Source organism: Bos mutus, chromosome 1 (assembly GCF_027580195.1).
Source record: "Bos mutus isolate GX-2022 chromosome 1, NWIPB_WYAK_1.1, whole genome shotgun sequence".
Taxonomy (NCBI): Eukaryota; Metazoa; Chordata; class Mammalia; order Artiodactyla; family Bovidae; genus Bos; species Bos mutus.
This window is the reverse complement of record NC_091617.1, coordinates 3,530,931-3,546,656: the sequence shown is the minus strand read 5'-3', so window position 1 is coordinate 3,546,656 and position 15,726 is coordinate 3,530,931. Positions and strand designations below refer to the sequence as shown.

General features: G+C 47.2%; 1 protein-coding gene across 8 annotated transcripts in view; it reads right to left on the bottom strand.

The window, feature by feature from the left end:
- TIAM1 (TIAM Rac1 associated GEF 1) overlaps positions 1 to 15,726 on the bottom strand; it is a 464,589-nt gene that overhangs the window by 146,142 nt on the left and 302,721 nt on the right. For 7 of the 8 annotated variants that reach the window (XM_070367203.1, XM_070367213.1, XM_070367198.1 and 4 more), the window contains one exon: positions 13,131 to 14,104. In XM_070367203.1, coding sequence (XP_070223304.1) covers positions 13,131 to 14,093 — 963 coding nt within the window. In that variant the 5' untranslated portion in view covers positions 14,094 to 14,104. Of the gene's footprint in view, positions 1 to 13,130; positions 14,105 to 15,726 lie in introns of those variants that run through there. The other variant, XM_070367255.1, reaches the window with a different exon arrangement.

Here is a 15,726-nt window from a genome sequence, read left to right as displayed (position 1 = left end):
CCATGAACCCTTACAGAATGCCCTGACGTCCCTATTGGAACTAAGAGTTAAGGACTCGATAGACACTCCCCTCTTTTTCATACTTAAACAAATGCTCATGCCAACTCATGCTGCACCTCTGCAATGGCTCAGGCTGTGCATGTTCAACTCTGGGACAGTCACTGAACTGAGCAGTGATTTCTCCAGGTAACAGGCCTGCTGGCCCCAGATGAGCTCGCATACTTTGGGAGAGTAACCGCCAGGGAATGCCCCCCATCTGTGACCCAAGGCAGCTCCACCTTGTCTCCACAAGTGGTTAAGCAGGCTCAGCGGTACACATCCCCCTTCTGATATGTGACCCAGCCTGCCTGGAAACAAATGCTGCCTGCCCAGCCCTAGCCTCTATATGACCATGAAGCATGGGATGTTCCCAGATACCCAGAAATCCTTGCTCTAGCACCGTGGGAAATGATGTCCACCCAGCCAGAGGAATTACTCAAGACCTGAATGGTCAATAGGACTCCACATCCCCGACACCAGCCATCTCCAACTTCAATACGGAGTCATCTACAATGGGGCTGTTTTATCCAGCTTGCTCCTTGGAGGAAAAGCAATGACAAAACTAGACAGCATATTAAAAAGCAGAGACATCACTTTGCTGACAAAGGCCTATATATTCAAAGCTATGGTTTTTCCATTAGTCATGTATGGATGTGAGAGTTAGACCATAAAGACAGCTGAGTGCCGAAGAACTGATGCTTTTGAACTGTCGTGTTGGAGAAGACTCCTGAGAGTCCCTTGGACTGCAAGGAGATCCAACCAGTCAATATAAAGGAAATCAACCCTGAATATTTATTGGAAGGACTGATGCTGAAGCTACAGCTCCAATACTTTGGCCACCAGAAGCAAAGAGCCAACTCACTGGAAAAGACCCTGATGCTGGGAAAGATTGAAGGCAGCAGGAGAAGGGGAGGACCGAGGATGCGATGGTTGGATGGCATCACCGACTCGATGGACATGAGTTTGAGAAGTTCAGGGAGATGGTGAAGGACAAGGAGGCCTGGCCTGCTGCAGTCCATGGGGTTGGACACCACCTAGCAACTGAACAACGAGCAACAAAGTGCCACACAACAGTTAGAAGCCTACAGGTCACAGAAGCTCTAGAAGAAACCGAAGTCAGATACACGGATGTAGAGGCTCTAGGTTCACACACTGCAAGATGGCTCTGAGGCTGCATCCCAAACGCCCAACCTCCTCAAATGCCCAGTGCATACACTGCCCTGTGGTTTCCAATCGCACAGAAGACAGCATCACTGCGACGCAAACGATCCCAGTGCATTTTTTCAAAGGGCTCCTCCTCCGACTACCTCCATCTCAAGGACACTTTCTGAGAAACCTGATTCTCCCTACACTCAAAAGCGTCTGTGAACCACCCCCACTCTTTTAGTGGTCAACCTCAGGGAAAAGTTCCGTGGGAGCTCAAGAGTCTTTATTCCTAATGCAAAGTATGTTCCTTCTTATCTAGTTAGATGCCTTAGCATATGATCAGTCCTAGAATATCAAACCAAATGTACTGAAATTTAAAGCAAAAGTCAGAGGAGATCAAGGGAAATAGTAAGACCCTAGCTAAACAGAGAAGTAACTCTCAGCATGATGCATGATCTGGCCAGAGATTTCCTGAAAATAGCTCAAAATAAATTCCCTGTGTTAGACGCACTCCACTGAAGAGGCTTCCAATTATAAATAACATTCATAGACTATAGAGGCTCTTAAACCCTGCTCTTCCTGGATGAATCCTCCCAAGCCGGATTTTTCACTCACCAGCTTCCATTCCACCGGCTGAAATCAACGCATGCACTTTCCCACTGGATGTACAAGTGGCCAGCTGTCACCCAAAACATTCAACAGTGCAAGTTTTCTTAGTCATTTCAGCCAGGCAACAAAGCTTAAATGAGCTCTGGTACTAAAGCAGAGGCGGTGAGAGGCAAATTCAAAGCCTGTTTGCAGGGTCTTGAACACTAGAGGGTCCCCCAGCATGAACATGGGCTAATGACACACTGTGGCAAAGCTCACATCCTTTCCACCAGGGACTCAGAAATACCCCAAGGAACAGGTTTGCTGGGCTAATGATGTGTGAACAGAATTCTGAAGAGGTCATTAGCCACAAAGTTCAAAGGCCCTGGGAGAAGTTTTAAGTCGAATGCAATTAGAAACTGTTATGTTGGTCACTTTCTTTAATTTCCCTGATGAATCCAGCTTTGCATCAATACACCTGTAGAGAGATGGTAAATGCAGCAGAGAAGAGTTCAAGGGATTTCAGTGATGGGAGGAGATTCTGACCTGTGGTAGTGATGGCAGTTTAGTTGCTAAGTCATGTCCGACTCTTGTGACCCCATGGATTTTAGCCCACCAGGCTACTCTCTCCTCTGTCCACAGATTTCCCAGGCAAGAGTACTGGAGTGGGTTGCCATTTCCTTCTCCAGGGGATCATCCCAACCCAGGGATCGAACCCAGGTCTCCTGCATTGGCAGGTAGACTCTTTACTGACCATATGATCAAGCAATCCCACTCCTGGGCATGTATCTGTGGACCTGTGGAAGCCTTGAATTAGAACAGTTTCTGACTTGCTAAATTCTAAAGTATTCCTCCTGTGGTTTACCATCTTCTTATCCCGCAAATCTGAGTACCTCCACCCCTCCATACATGCATACACGTGTACAATGTCTTTGGTTTCCAACACTGTCTCCATGGTATATCTCAGTACAGCAAATATCGTGTCTAGGCATGTCATTCTGAACCAAGCCATGCCTCCGTTTCCTCACCTTTATAATGGGAATGGCAATAATATCTACTTCGTAAGACACATAGTAAGATGTGATATAGAGTTAACTCACTTTTCTAGAACTCTGCCCAGCACACAGCCCTATGATCGTGTCCATCTCAGCCCAAGGAAGGAAGTCACTGCCTGACCTCACTTCCTAGCTTCCTGCACTAACACAGAAGAAAGGGTGTTACTAAGGAATGTGGGAAAAACAAGGCCTTATGGGAAAAAAGACAGGCAGACCAAGGTTGGTGTGAGCCAATGCAATCCCTCTGAATCCTCTTCACTTTCATAAAATGCACAATAAACGAAGAAAATGATGCTTTCTATGCTGCAAGTAATTGCTAGGCACTGTTACAATAATCACCTTTCTTGATTTACAGAAATATTGCAGTCTCCGTTTTCCATTATAGAGAGATGGGGAAAATCTTACAATAAACAAATGTCCAGTGCCTTTTTGAGTTCGTGATTCAGAAGTTTGTCGATTTCAGCTCCTGGGCCTCCTACTCTTCACCCCTTTACACGTGTCCTGGCTCCAGATGAGACATTTCTAAAAACCAGCTCCATTTCCCACTTCTTCCTTTCCCAAGGCAAAGACTCCATGCCCTTTCAAGTTTCCAGCACTCAGTCCCATCCTTGCTAATGATTCCCAACAGGGGTGACTCAAAATTTCTCTCAATTACAACCGCTGGAAGTAAATTTCTTACTGCTGCTCACAAGGGACTCAGAAGTTGTCTAATGCTTGAAATGTTGCTCCAGGTAACTTCAGATTGGAGTCAGCACTGTGCTGGGGTCAGTGAATCATCTTCTCTCCTTTCATCTGTTTTTCTATGTGTATGTCTCAGTCCCTGTTCTCACCCCCCACCCCCGCCCACCCACCCCTCATCTCAGGTTATATCCCATCTCCAGTCATCAACTCTCTTTTCTAACTACCTTCTTCCCATAAGCCATCCTGTACAATAAGTCTCCCAGCAACAAGGTGGAGGGCTCCTGAGGCTGTCCATCGAGGTCCTTCATTGGTGTCCAGCCTTAGCACCAGACCTTTGGAAGCACCCAGCCACCAGTGAAACTGAAGGACTCCCGCCAGTGTTCGCTCCCAGCCCTTCTTGCTTCTAGGAATTCCAAGAATACCGATCCTTCAAGGCTCAGCTGGAAGCCTTCTTTTAATCTCCTTTGATTCCCATGAAACTTCTCAACACCCACCCCACCACCACCACCCCAGCCACACTGGTCTCTTTGCTCTTTCTCAAAAGTGCAGGGCATGACCCCAGTTTCCAAATCAGTGGTCAACTCCCGTCTCCCCTTCCAATCCCTACCAAGCCTGCCCTTTCTATGGGGCCTGACTTGACCACGTGATCTGGAATTGTCAGCACATCCACCACTGCCCACTCCTCCCATCTTGCTCTTTTTCCCACAGCATGTCCTGTACTTGTTATGCTAAGTGTTTGCTACGGACACACCCGCACTTCACCCCTAAGCTCAGCGATCTTTTCTTAACACCTCCCAAGAGCCAAGAACAGTGCCTGGCATGGCATAGGCACTTTAAAAACAAACAAACAAACAAAAAACCCCACGTTGTTGAACAACTTCACTGCTGTTCATTTTCCACCCTCCTCTCACAACAAGAAGATCGTTTCTCATGGAAGACACTTGAGTTTGATTTAAAGATCTAGTCATTTGCAGGCTCAGCTCACACTCAACGCCAGCTGAAGTCACAACTGGAAAGCCTGACTTTGCTGTCTTCCAGTGAAGATCCGGGTTTATGATGTCTTTTATGGAGACAACCAGAGCTCATTTACATGTCTTTTTCTTTCATCTTTTTAAAAGGAGAGAAAGTGAGAAAGACATATTGGGCTGTTTTATGGCCCACACTAGATATTCTGTCAATGGGAGGTTCAAAGCAAATGGGGCCCCAACCACAGAGTGAAAAGCTTGTGGGTGTTCCCTGCCCCAGGCTCCGTGGAGACGCTCCCAGGGCTGCAAGGCAGGCTGGTTGGGAGGCTCCAAGCTCCCATCACAGCGCTTTCTCCTTCCCAGTTACACTGAGAAACCAGTAATTAATTACACAGCATTGCAGGACACGATTTATGTTGAGGGACACCAACTCCCCTCTCCTCACGGACTAAATGGAGAATGTGGTTTTCAGAGGTTTGGACCTCCCCAAGCTATATTAGCATAAATGAGCTGCTCTCTGAGTGGGGATCAGGGTTCCTTAAATAATTTCAAGGGGCCCCTAAAGCCCTCCCTTTTCCAACTACCTATTCGAAGCAAGACTTTCCCCAAATAGTCCAACAAAAGAGCATATCACAAGAGAATGAATGCAGAGAAGACTCCAGTCTCTTCTGACAGGTTAGAAATTGCAGACAGTTGCAAAAATACAAAATGGGACTTCCCCGGTGGTACAGTGGATAAGAATCCGCCTGCCAGTGCAGGGGACATGGGTTCAATTCCTGGTCTGGAAAGATTCCACGTGCCATGGAGCAACTGAGCTCATGCACCACAACTACGGAGCCCAAGAACTGCAACAAGAAGGCCAGGGCAATGAGTAGCCCACGCTCCCAGCAGAGTAGCCCCTGCTTGCGAGAGACAGCCTGTGCACAGCGGCAAAGACCAGTGCCGCCAAAATAAATTCAAAGCAAAGAAACAACGCCCTTCTTCTCGATCTTTCTCTTAATTTTAGAAGATAAAATTTAACAATTAAAGTTATTTATGTGAACATGTAATGCTTTATTACTGCTATTTTAAAATGAATTAACAAGTATTTTTTACAATTCTGGTTCAATTCCTAATGTGATAAATATTTATAGATATAAACATGAATAGAAACTCCTTGGAGTCTATAATCCTTTTCAAGAGTAGAAAGGAGTCTGAGAACTGCTGATACAAGCCATCTCTTGGCTACCTACTCCCCCTCCTCAAAAGAAGATCTTGGCAAAGGAGATGGATATTCATGTTGAAAATGGATGGGCTGTTTTTCAAAATAAATATCTCATTGCTTAACTTACGTGCCAGAAAAAGAAAGATAAAAGAAAAAAGAAGCATCAAAAAGGAGAAGTGAAGGAAGAGGTTGTTTTAAGTGGATTGTATATAAAAATATTTTGTTTCATGAAGAATTAACCTGAGGTTCTTAATCAGAAGCTTTTTGATGGATGCTGGAGGACCCATGGATCCCCTGAAATGATACACAGCAGGGTGGTCCCTGTGTTTGATCCAAAAGAATCCAATTTTTTCATCTGATTCTCAAAGGAATCTGTGACCAAAGGTTAGGAATCTCTTGGAGGCTGATGCCAATTCTCAGCTCAGGGAACATATTATCCTTGAACCATTTAAGCTAAGTATAAAACAAAACCCAAATTTTAAGCACCAACACAGTTTATTATGGAAACTCAAGATCTCTTTCTGACCATGCTGCACCCTCTATCTGGCTGAAATCACCAACCTATTACCTGTTTATCCAAGCAAGAAAGTTTTAACAGGGATAGAGCCTTCTAAAGCCACCTTTGGCATTTCTCCAAAAAAAGACATACAGATGGGAGAACAGGTATGTGAAAAGACGCTCAACACCATTAATTACTGCTGCTGCTGCGGCTGCTGCTAAGTCGCTCAGTCGTGTCCGACTCTTAGCGACCCCATGGACTGCAGCCTACCAGGCTCCTCCATCCATGGGATTTCCCAGGCAAGAGTACTGGAGTGGGGTGCCATTGCCTCCTTCGCTACTAATTACTGCTGCTGCTGCTGCTAATTACTAGAGAAATGCAAATCAAAACTTCGATGAGGTATGACCTCACACCAGTCAGAATGGCCATCAGAATGTCTACAAATAAAAAATGCTAGAGAGGGTGTGGAGAAAAGAGAACCCTCCTACACTATTGGTGGGAATGTAAGTTCATGGAAAATAGTATGGAGGTGCCTCAAAAAACTAAAAATAAAGCTACCATATGACCCAGCAGTCCCTCTCCTGGGCATGTATCCAGATAAAACTATGATTTGAAAAGGTACACACACCTCTATGTTCAGAGCAGCACTATCACAATAGCCAAGACACGGAAAGCAACCTACCTTTCCACTGACAGAGGAATGCACACAGAAAACGCCACACATACACAGTGAAATACTGCTCAGCCATGGAAAAGAACGAAATAACGCTACCTGCAGCAACACGGATGGAACTAGAGATTATCAGACTACGAGAAGTAAGAAAGAAGACAAAGGCTGTATGAGATACGTGGAATCCAAAATACGGCACAAATGAACTTATCTATAAAACAGAAATAGACTCATGGACACAGAGAACAGACTTATAGTTGCTGGCGTGGGGCGTGGTAAGGCCTGGAGTGGGAATTTGGAGTTAGCAGTGTAGACTGTCATATATGTGATGGATAAACAAAAGGTTCTACCATATAGTGTAGGGAACTATATTCAACATCCTGTGATAAACCATAATGAAAAGAATTTCAAAAAGAATATACACACACACACACACACACACACACACACATAATATATAACTGAATGTGTGTGTGTGTGTATATATATAACTGAATTACTTTGCTGCACAGTAGCAGAAGTTAACTGTAAATCAACTATACTTCAATTAAAAAAATAAAAATGCAGTCATCTTTGGTGATCTCTCTCAGGAACCACTCTTTTGAGCCATGGTAGTAGACAGTGGGAGGCCTCGTGGGCCGCCGTCTCTGGGGTCGCACAGAGTCGGACACAACTGAAGCGACTTAGCACTAGCAGCAGCAGCAGACAGTCACTTTTTTTCTTTTCAGCCCACCACCCCTTTGGGCTTCTGTACCAGAACTGAGGGTTTTTACGTTAAACTGTGAAGGCACAGGAGCTAAAAGCTGTTTGAACATGGGGAGACAGTGTGGCGTCTACTGTCTACTCTGGACGCCATGGGGCAAATTCACACTGAGATATGACTTTTGCTCCTGCACATTCATGTCACAAATTCTGGGCGAATTGGAAGGGTAGATGGGAGAGAATTCCTGGAAGCAATCACCATACAAGCATGGCTAAAAACAGCCTAATTAGACACAAAATCTATCCCCATATCCAAACTCCACTGGATGTCAGACTGGATGAAGCACAAGTTGGAATCAAGTTTGCCAGGAGAAATATCAACAACCTCAGATACGAAGATGACACCACTCTCATGGCAGAAAGCAAAGAAGAACTAAAGAGCCTCTTGATGAAAGTGAAAGAGGAGAGTGAAAAAGTTGGCTTAAAACTCGACATTCAGAAAACTAATAAGATCATGGTATCCAGTCCCCTCACTTCATGGCAAATAGATGGGGAAACAGTGGAAACAGTGACAGACTTTATTTTGCGGGGCTCCAAAATCACTGCAGATGGTAACTGCAACCATGAAATTAAAAGATGCTTGCTTCTTAGAAGAAAAGCTATGACAAACCTAGACAGCATATAAAAAGCAGAGACATTACTTTGCTGACAAAGGTCTGTCTAGTCAAAGCTATGATTTTTCCAGTGGTCATGTATGGATGTGGAGTTGGACTGTAAAGAAAGCTGAGCGCCAAAGAATTGATGCTTTTGAAATATGGTGTTGGAGAAGACTCTTGAGAGTCCCTTGGACTTCAAGGAGATCCAACCAGTCCATCCTAAAGGAAATCAGTCCCTAATATTCATTGGAAGGACTGATGCTGAAGCTGAAATTCCAATACTTTGTCCACCTGATGCAAAGAACTGATTCAACGGAAAAGACCCTGATGCTGGGAAAGACTGAAGGCAGGAGGAGAAGGGGACAGCAGAGGATGAGATGGTTGGATGGTATCACTGACTTGATGGACATGAGTTTGAGGCTCCAAGAGTTGGTGATGGACAGGGAAGCCTGGCATGCTACAGTCCATGGAGTCACAAAGAGTTGGACACGCCTGAGCAACTGAACTGAACTGATGGCATGCAAGACATTATGCCAGGAGTTCTACATTCATTCCTGTGTGGAACCCTCACATTAGCCTCATTCAAGAGGCACTGAGATCCTTCGGGGTTACAGAGCCAACAGGGAACAGGGTTCCAACTTGCAAGCTCAGACCTGCCGGACTTCAGAATCTCTTCTTTGAAGGACAGTAGGCTGCCCCTCCTCTATCCATTAACCATAGGAACACTAAAAGAGTAAAGTTTAGGCCAAGAAACCAAAGAGGCATTCATTAAATCAAGAGGCAATCTATTGGGATGTCATAGCAGTCAATACAAATAAACTATGTTTTACATAGTCTGGGTAAATCCCCCCAACAAATGAACAGCAAACTGACTCTCAAGATACAGTCTTATGCACACAGCACACACTCATATTCACACGTACTGAATTCAACAAATAGAATTCCTCAGCACTTACTGGGTAGCAGATCCATGAAATGTGCCACTTTTTAAAACTGAAATGTGAACTCCGCGGCCTTCAGATTCATAGCTCAGTAACATGTCCAACTACTACTCAAATACAAAAGTAGGAAGAACGGTTCCAAACTCTGTTTTGATCATTTGCAAATAAAAATATGTTCTTCATGTTTGTTCAGATAAAACACTGTCCCCCAGGCTCAGAGGCCAGGCCCTTGGGCCAAATGCCTGCCAGGAACTCTTTTCTGAGGAGTAAAACTGCTGACAAGACTATTAGAGATTCAACTACATCACCAGGGCAAACAAGGAGACTGTTAATATCTATGATCCGAACTCATGGGAGAGGGCCCCTGGGTCAGAAACTTTCACCAACAAAAGAAAACGAGAAAAGAATTACTTTCAAAGAAGCCTCCACACCCACTGTCTCTTAAAATACACTGTTTGGAACATAGTGGGTTCTCAGAAAATCGCGTTGGATGAACACGCCAAACTTAAGACGAGGAAGCGTGGGTGGGTGGATAGTGTTGTGCATAATTCTGGGGTTTGTTTCAAGTCATTAAAGATCCTCACTCAACACGTAACGTTGAGACCAAAATAAGACTTCCGTTCATTTTATAGACTCTGCAGAAGGCTTCTATGTATGGAATCCCACTTGGTTCTCCTACTGGCCCTGTCGGAGGCTGGTGTCACTCACCCTGGACAGACAAGGAGCCAGCGATGAAGTGACTTTCCCAAGGTCACTGGCCGATAAGGACTAAGCCAGAAGCAAATGTGCTTCTCAGGATTGCCGGTCCCCTGTACTCTGCACTACATTAAGCTACCAGAGTGCTTTATGAGACAGAGCTCTGAGATGATCTCACTTCCACATATTAACAATTTTAGAAGGCAACAAGCCAAAGCGTGGAAGTGGCATGCAACAAGTACATGTGAGAACTTCCCGAGATGCCAGCAGTGCCCCTCTCCTGGGGGCGGCCAAGGCTCAAAGGCTCACAGCCCCATCAGTGAGGGGTGGGGGAAGCAGGAGTCCAACTGTCCCCCAGGGTCGGAGACAGAGAGCCAGGATGCCACCCAGCACCCCCTCAAATCTTATATAGAATGGATGCCAACTTAGCACTGTTCCAGGTGAAAGCGACAGAGGCGAGGTTTCTTTTAAAGGAGTCTGGATCAATGGAGCCTGGTGGAGCTGCCAAGCCCATCTCTGCGAATCAGGCCTGCAGTGCCAATCTGGTGATGTCTAAAGGACAAAGCCGGCGGTGCCTTTCAGGGGATCCTTTAATAGGACCTCCATCTCAGCTGTGTGCTGACTCGTCAAGTTGCCAGTGCAAGCAGTGTCCTGCCCCGGGCAGGCAGAAGGGCCACAGCAGGGTCATTTCTATCATTACAATCATGCTGCAGAAAAGGGACAGGTCAGGACTCCCCCGCGGGTGGCCCAGTGCTAAAGAACCCGCCTGCCAATGCAGGGGACACGGGTTCAATCCCTAGTCCGCCAGGAAGACCCCACACGCCTTGGAGCTACTAAAGCCCAGGTATCACAGCTACTGAAGCCTCCCCTCGCTGCAGCTAGAGAAAGCCTGCACACAGCAACAAAGACCCAGCACACTCAAAAATCAATTAATTAAAGATGCTTTAGAAAAAGAAAAGAGGTCAAAATTCAAGGAGGGCATCTGAATGCAATATCCACGCTCACCTTCACACATCTCAGAATCAGCCTTTTTTATCATTTTGTTTCCAAGACACAAAGTCTGATACAAACACCAAAGTACCTGGGGTCCTCAACTCATAGAACACCATTCAGGATACTGAAAATCACAAGTAACAGACTGTCCCTTACTGGTGGCTTCTAAAGTACCAAGCACTAGCCTTTACCCTCCATTTTCTCAAAAATCTTATTACTCTGCCCATTTGACAGATTAAGAAATTAAGCCTTCAAGAGACTTAAAAAACTGTGCCCAAAGTTACTCAGGTAAAAAGAGCTTGGACACCAGCCAAACTTGTCCTTCAACAAATGAATAGCTGGCGGGGGGTGCGGGGGGGGACTGTTTGGGGAGTGTGAAGTGTTGGTGGAATACTATTCAGCCTGAAAAAGGAAGGAAATTCTGACACCTGCTACAACGTGTGAACCCTGAGGATATCAACCTAAGTGAAATATGGGAAAGTGAAGTCGCTCAGTCGTGTCCGACTCGTCACAACTCCATGGACTGCAGCCCACCACGCTCCTAAATCTGTGGGATTTTCCAGGCAAGAGTACTGGAGTGGGCTGCCATGCCCTTCTCCAGGGGATCTTCCCAACACAAGGATGGAACCCCGGTCTCCTGCATTGCAGGCAGATGCTTTACCATCTGAGCCCCCAGGGAAGCCCATGAAATAAGCCTGTCACAAAAAGACAAATACTGTATGATTCACTTTAGATGAGGTGGTGGTTTAGTCGCTCAGTCGTGTCCGACTCTTGCGACCACATGGACTGCAGCCCACCAGGCTCCTCTGTCCGTGGGATTTTCCAGGCAAGAGTACTGGAGTAGATGAGGTATCTAGAGTCAAATTCATTGAGACAGAAAGTAGAATGGCAGTTGCCAGTGGCTGAGGAAAGGGTAAAAGGGGAACAACTGTTTAAGGGGGATGAAGTTTCAGTTCCGCAAGGTGAAGAGAGTTCTGAAGATGAAGCATAGTGATGGCTACACGACCATGTCAATGTATTTAATACCCCTCAACCATGCACTGAAAAATGGTCAAGATGACCATCTGCCCGTTATACTCAGACACCCTTCCCAAGACAACTGAACCTCACAATACCCCCCTGACTGTCATGGAAGCAAGACCGGAGGTGCAACATCACCCTGCTGGCCAGGTCAGAGCACACCTGCTGATTTCCAGCTGACCTCAGTGGTATTCACTGCTCACTCTGGGGGCCAATACACCTTTCAGGGCAAAGGAGCCCCACCTGGATTCCGGATCTGAAATGCCATCCTGTAAACTACCAACCCATCCTCAACACGAGCCAGGACTCCTGGAACCCTGCTCCAGGACCAGAAAAGGACTGACGCAGGCAGGATTACTTGACATGTCATTATCCTTGTGACACTGGGTTGGTCACAAAGTTTGTACAGGGGTGACCAGACCCCCGAATGAACTTTTTGGCCCGCCCAATTATCAGTAATGATTAGGGAATACGAGGGCACTCTTTGTTTTATTAGCAAGACACATTTTAAATCTTTGAAAACGCTTTCACACGCACACCATCATGCCCCAGACCCTGAAGCAGCTGGGTCAAGCATCTTCACCCCAGTGTTCCGAAGAGCACCTGGAAGTCAGGGTTTTGCCCAAGGTCAGAAGCCAGTTGGCTGCAGAGCAGACCTGGAACCCACCCATGTTATTCCTCCTGCAACACCTCCCTCCAGAGAGAGAGGGCTGGCCAGCATCGCAAAGGAACAGGAAATTGAAATGGCTCCCGGGAAGGCAGTCAGCCTGCCAACCTCGGACAGAAGCTGACAAATGACCAGAGCCGGCCCTGAATCAAAAAAGGCTTCCTCCAAGGAGCCGCCTGCCGACTAACCTCTTCCCACCTGTGGCGCGGGAGAAATAAGCTCCAAGAGTCCACAGCCCACCATCCCCATCTGTCCACGGAGAGAAAACCACGTTAGGAAGGAAGCACAGAACCAGTGAGATGCTGCTCAGAGCTGAACTGGAGAGGCAGTTTCCCGATACGAACTTATCAGCTTCATTCCCACTCCTGTCACCTCACCCCCCCACACACACACACACAGAAGCTTCTTCCTGAATCCCCACCCCTTCAGCAACAGAACTGCAAGAGGGGCGAAGCAGCAGACAGATGAATCTTCAGAGAGGCAGCACCCACCAGGGAAAAACTGTGTTTAACACGCAGCTACAAGATGGGAAACCTTCTAAGAGCCCAATCATGCACTTCGAGTCATGCACCAGTTTCCAAAATACCAAAACATTCCAGGCACTTTACCTGAGTGGTTTTTGCTCTTCTGCCTTGCATGCTGCTGCTATGGCTAATCTGTGGGTTGGTGGCACCTTCAGAGAGACAGTGAGATTTCCTACACGGGAGTGTGTTATAATTACTGTAGGGGAGAGCCTCTTCAGCGGCAGCTGGTGGCATCTTATGGTTCGCGAGATCGGGGATGTCAGACACCAAATTCCGACAGTAGCCTGCAAGTTTGCTCCTGGGCCCCCCGTTTGCCGTCACCCCAGAGTTCTTCTGAGCGTACAAGTCTCCCAGCGAATTGGCCCGTTGACAGGCACTGAGCTGCCGCGGACTCGCCCGGGTTTCCATCGCCCGAGCCTCCTCGCAGTCTTTCTCCTCGGCGGAACCCAAGATCTCTTCGTTGCTTGTTAAATGTTCTTGGCTCAGATCAGACAGTGAGAATTCCAGGCTGTCCTCCCGCCAGATGTCTGCGGATTTGGAGCGTTTCTTCTTAAAGCTCGCTGTCTCCATGAACGCGGGTCCGTTGGAGGCATAGGGGCGCTGCCGCCTGCCGCCCTCCGCCAAGTACGTCGCGTCATCCCCGTAAAGCCGGCTGTCTTCCGAGTCTGGCATGCTCTGCACGGAGGCTGCTGTGAGGACGATGCTGCTGTCCACGCTGGGAGCGACGGAGGAATCGGTGTAAGACACGGGTCTCAAGCCCACATCCACTCGGTCCACCCAAATGGGGCTCCCGAAGTCCTCGAGGGTGCCTTCCTGGGAGAAGGGCTCCAGGCCATTTTCAGCCAGGGACTGGGGGATGCTGGGGGTGCTGCTGGACCGGGTACTCACTTCGGAGTTCCTGTGGATCACCTTGCCGGAGGAGGCGTGCCTGGTCCGCCGTGCCTTGTGCGACAGGCGCAGGGATCGCGACGTGTGCTTGCGCCCCAGGACCGCGTGCTTGTCTCCGTAGAACTCATGCACGACACTTTGACTTTCTGCGTTTCCCATGGTTTTATGGTCTGTAGCAAGGGAAAAAAAAAAAAAGGAGAGGATCACTGAGTCACCCATGGGTACGGGCGGTTAACGGGAAGAGCTCGGTACCTACAGAGGGCAGACAGCTTGACAGGTAACAGCGGCGCCTATATGCACCTGGCAGGCACTTGGACTCAACGCGGCAGCAGGTGAGAACTAACATCACCGACTGAGACTACTCCTGCGGAGATGTGAAATAAGAACATAAATAAGGCCATGGGGGATGACACGGGTCTCTGCCGGGGGAGGGGAGCACCACTCCAGGCATGGCACAGACTTGCTTTCCTAAAGCTGGCAACACCTGCTTTCTTCTCCCTAACCTCTAGAGTTGTCTATTTAAAGCTCGACGCCTCTCCACCAACTAAAAACTCTAAAAAGTACAAACCAAGGTGTCTGCTCCAAATGAGTAACGTTCTGTTTGAAATGACATATTTCAAAAAACCAGGCGAAACTCCGAGATGCACTGGATAAAGGTCCTTCCTCCCCATAGGTTTCCGTTTCATCCTGACTTCATCTACACTTCAAAATCAATCAAAAACGGGAAAGCCCAAGATGTGAAGTCCAGTCAACTCTTCCTGATAAAGTCAAAAAGAAAAGGGGCTTTTTACCTTTAATGCCACAACTTTCTGAAAACCTTAACAGGGGAAGGGGGGCGAAGTGGGAGAGGGAGAGGGAGATGCCCAAAACAAAACAGAAACCCCACTCTCTGCCCGGCAGCAAACTAATGGGTTCATTTCTGGGAGCATATCCAACCGGAGAACATTAATCTGGTACAGAGTGCCCTGCACACAGAAATTCACATGATGAAATCACCAAATGCGATTCAGCCTTTTGGAGCTACCCAGGTTAATTCAAGTCCTTTCCTTAACATTGTTCCGGCCTCTCTCATTGGTCTGAGGGCTGTTACCCACAGTGAGAAATTAAAACATCCTCAAAGCTCGACAAGTATGACTGTATTTAGCCTTATTCTCCTTGCTCTGCAGTGAGGTTTCTCTAGACCATTTCAACTGTATACACTTAGGATACACACATGAAAATGGTCAGAAAGGAGAGAAGAAAAATAGAACAGCTGAGCGCATCCCTGAGTTGATGTGTATAATCATCTACACGGTTGTTCATTCAGAAAATATATATACTGGGACTTCCCTGGTGGTCCAGTGGCTAAGATTCCATGCTTCCAATGCAGGGGGCCTGGGTCTGATCCCAGGTCAGGGAACCCAGTGGCTCAGATGGTAGAGGATCTACCTGGCAATGCAGGAGACACTGGTTGGATCCCTAGGTGGGGAAGATCCCTGGGAGGAGGGAATGGTTACCTACTGCAGTATTCTTGCCTGGAGAATCCCCATGGACAGAGGAGCCTGGGAGGCTACAGTTCATGGATGGGTCACAAAGGGTCAGACAGGACTGAACGACTAACGCTTTCACTTTCACAAGGAACTAGATCCCACAGGTGGCAACTAAGATCCCATATGCCAGCAACTAAAAGATTCAAAGTGCCAAAACTGGAGACCTGATGTAGCCAAATAAATCCTTTTTTTTTTTTTTTTAAACAAAGAGGTGGGGATGGAGCCCCGATGCTCATGCCAGCTTCTGCCCTGACTGGCTGAGC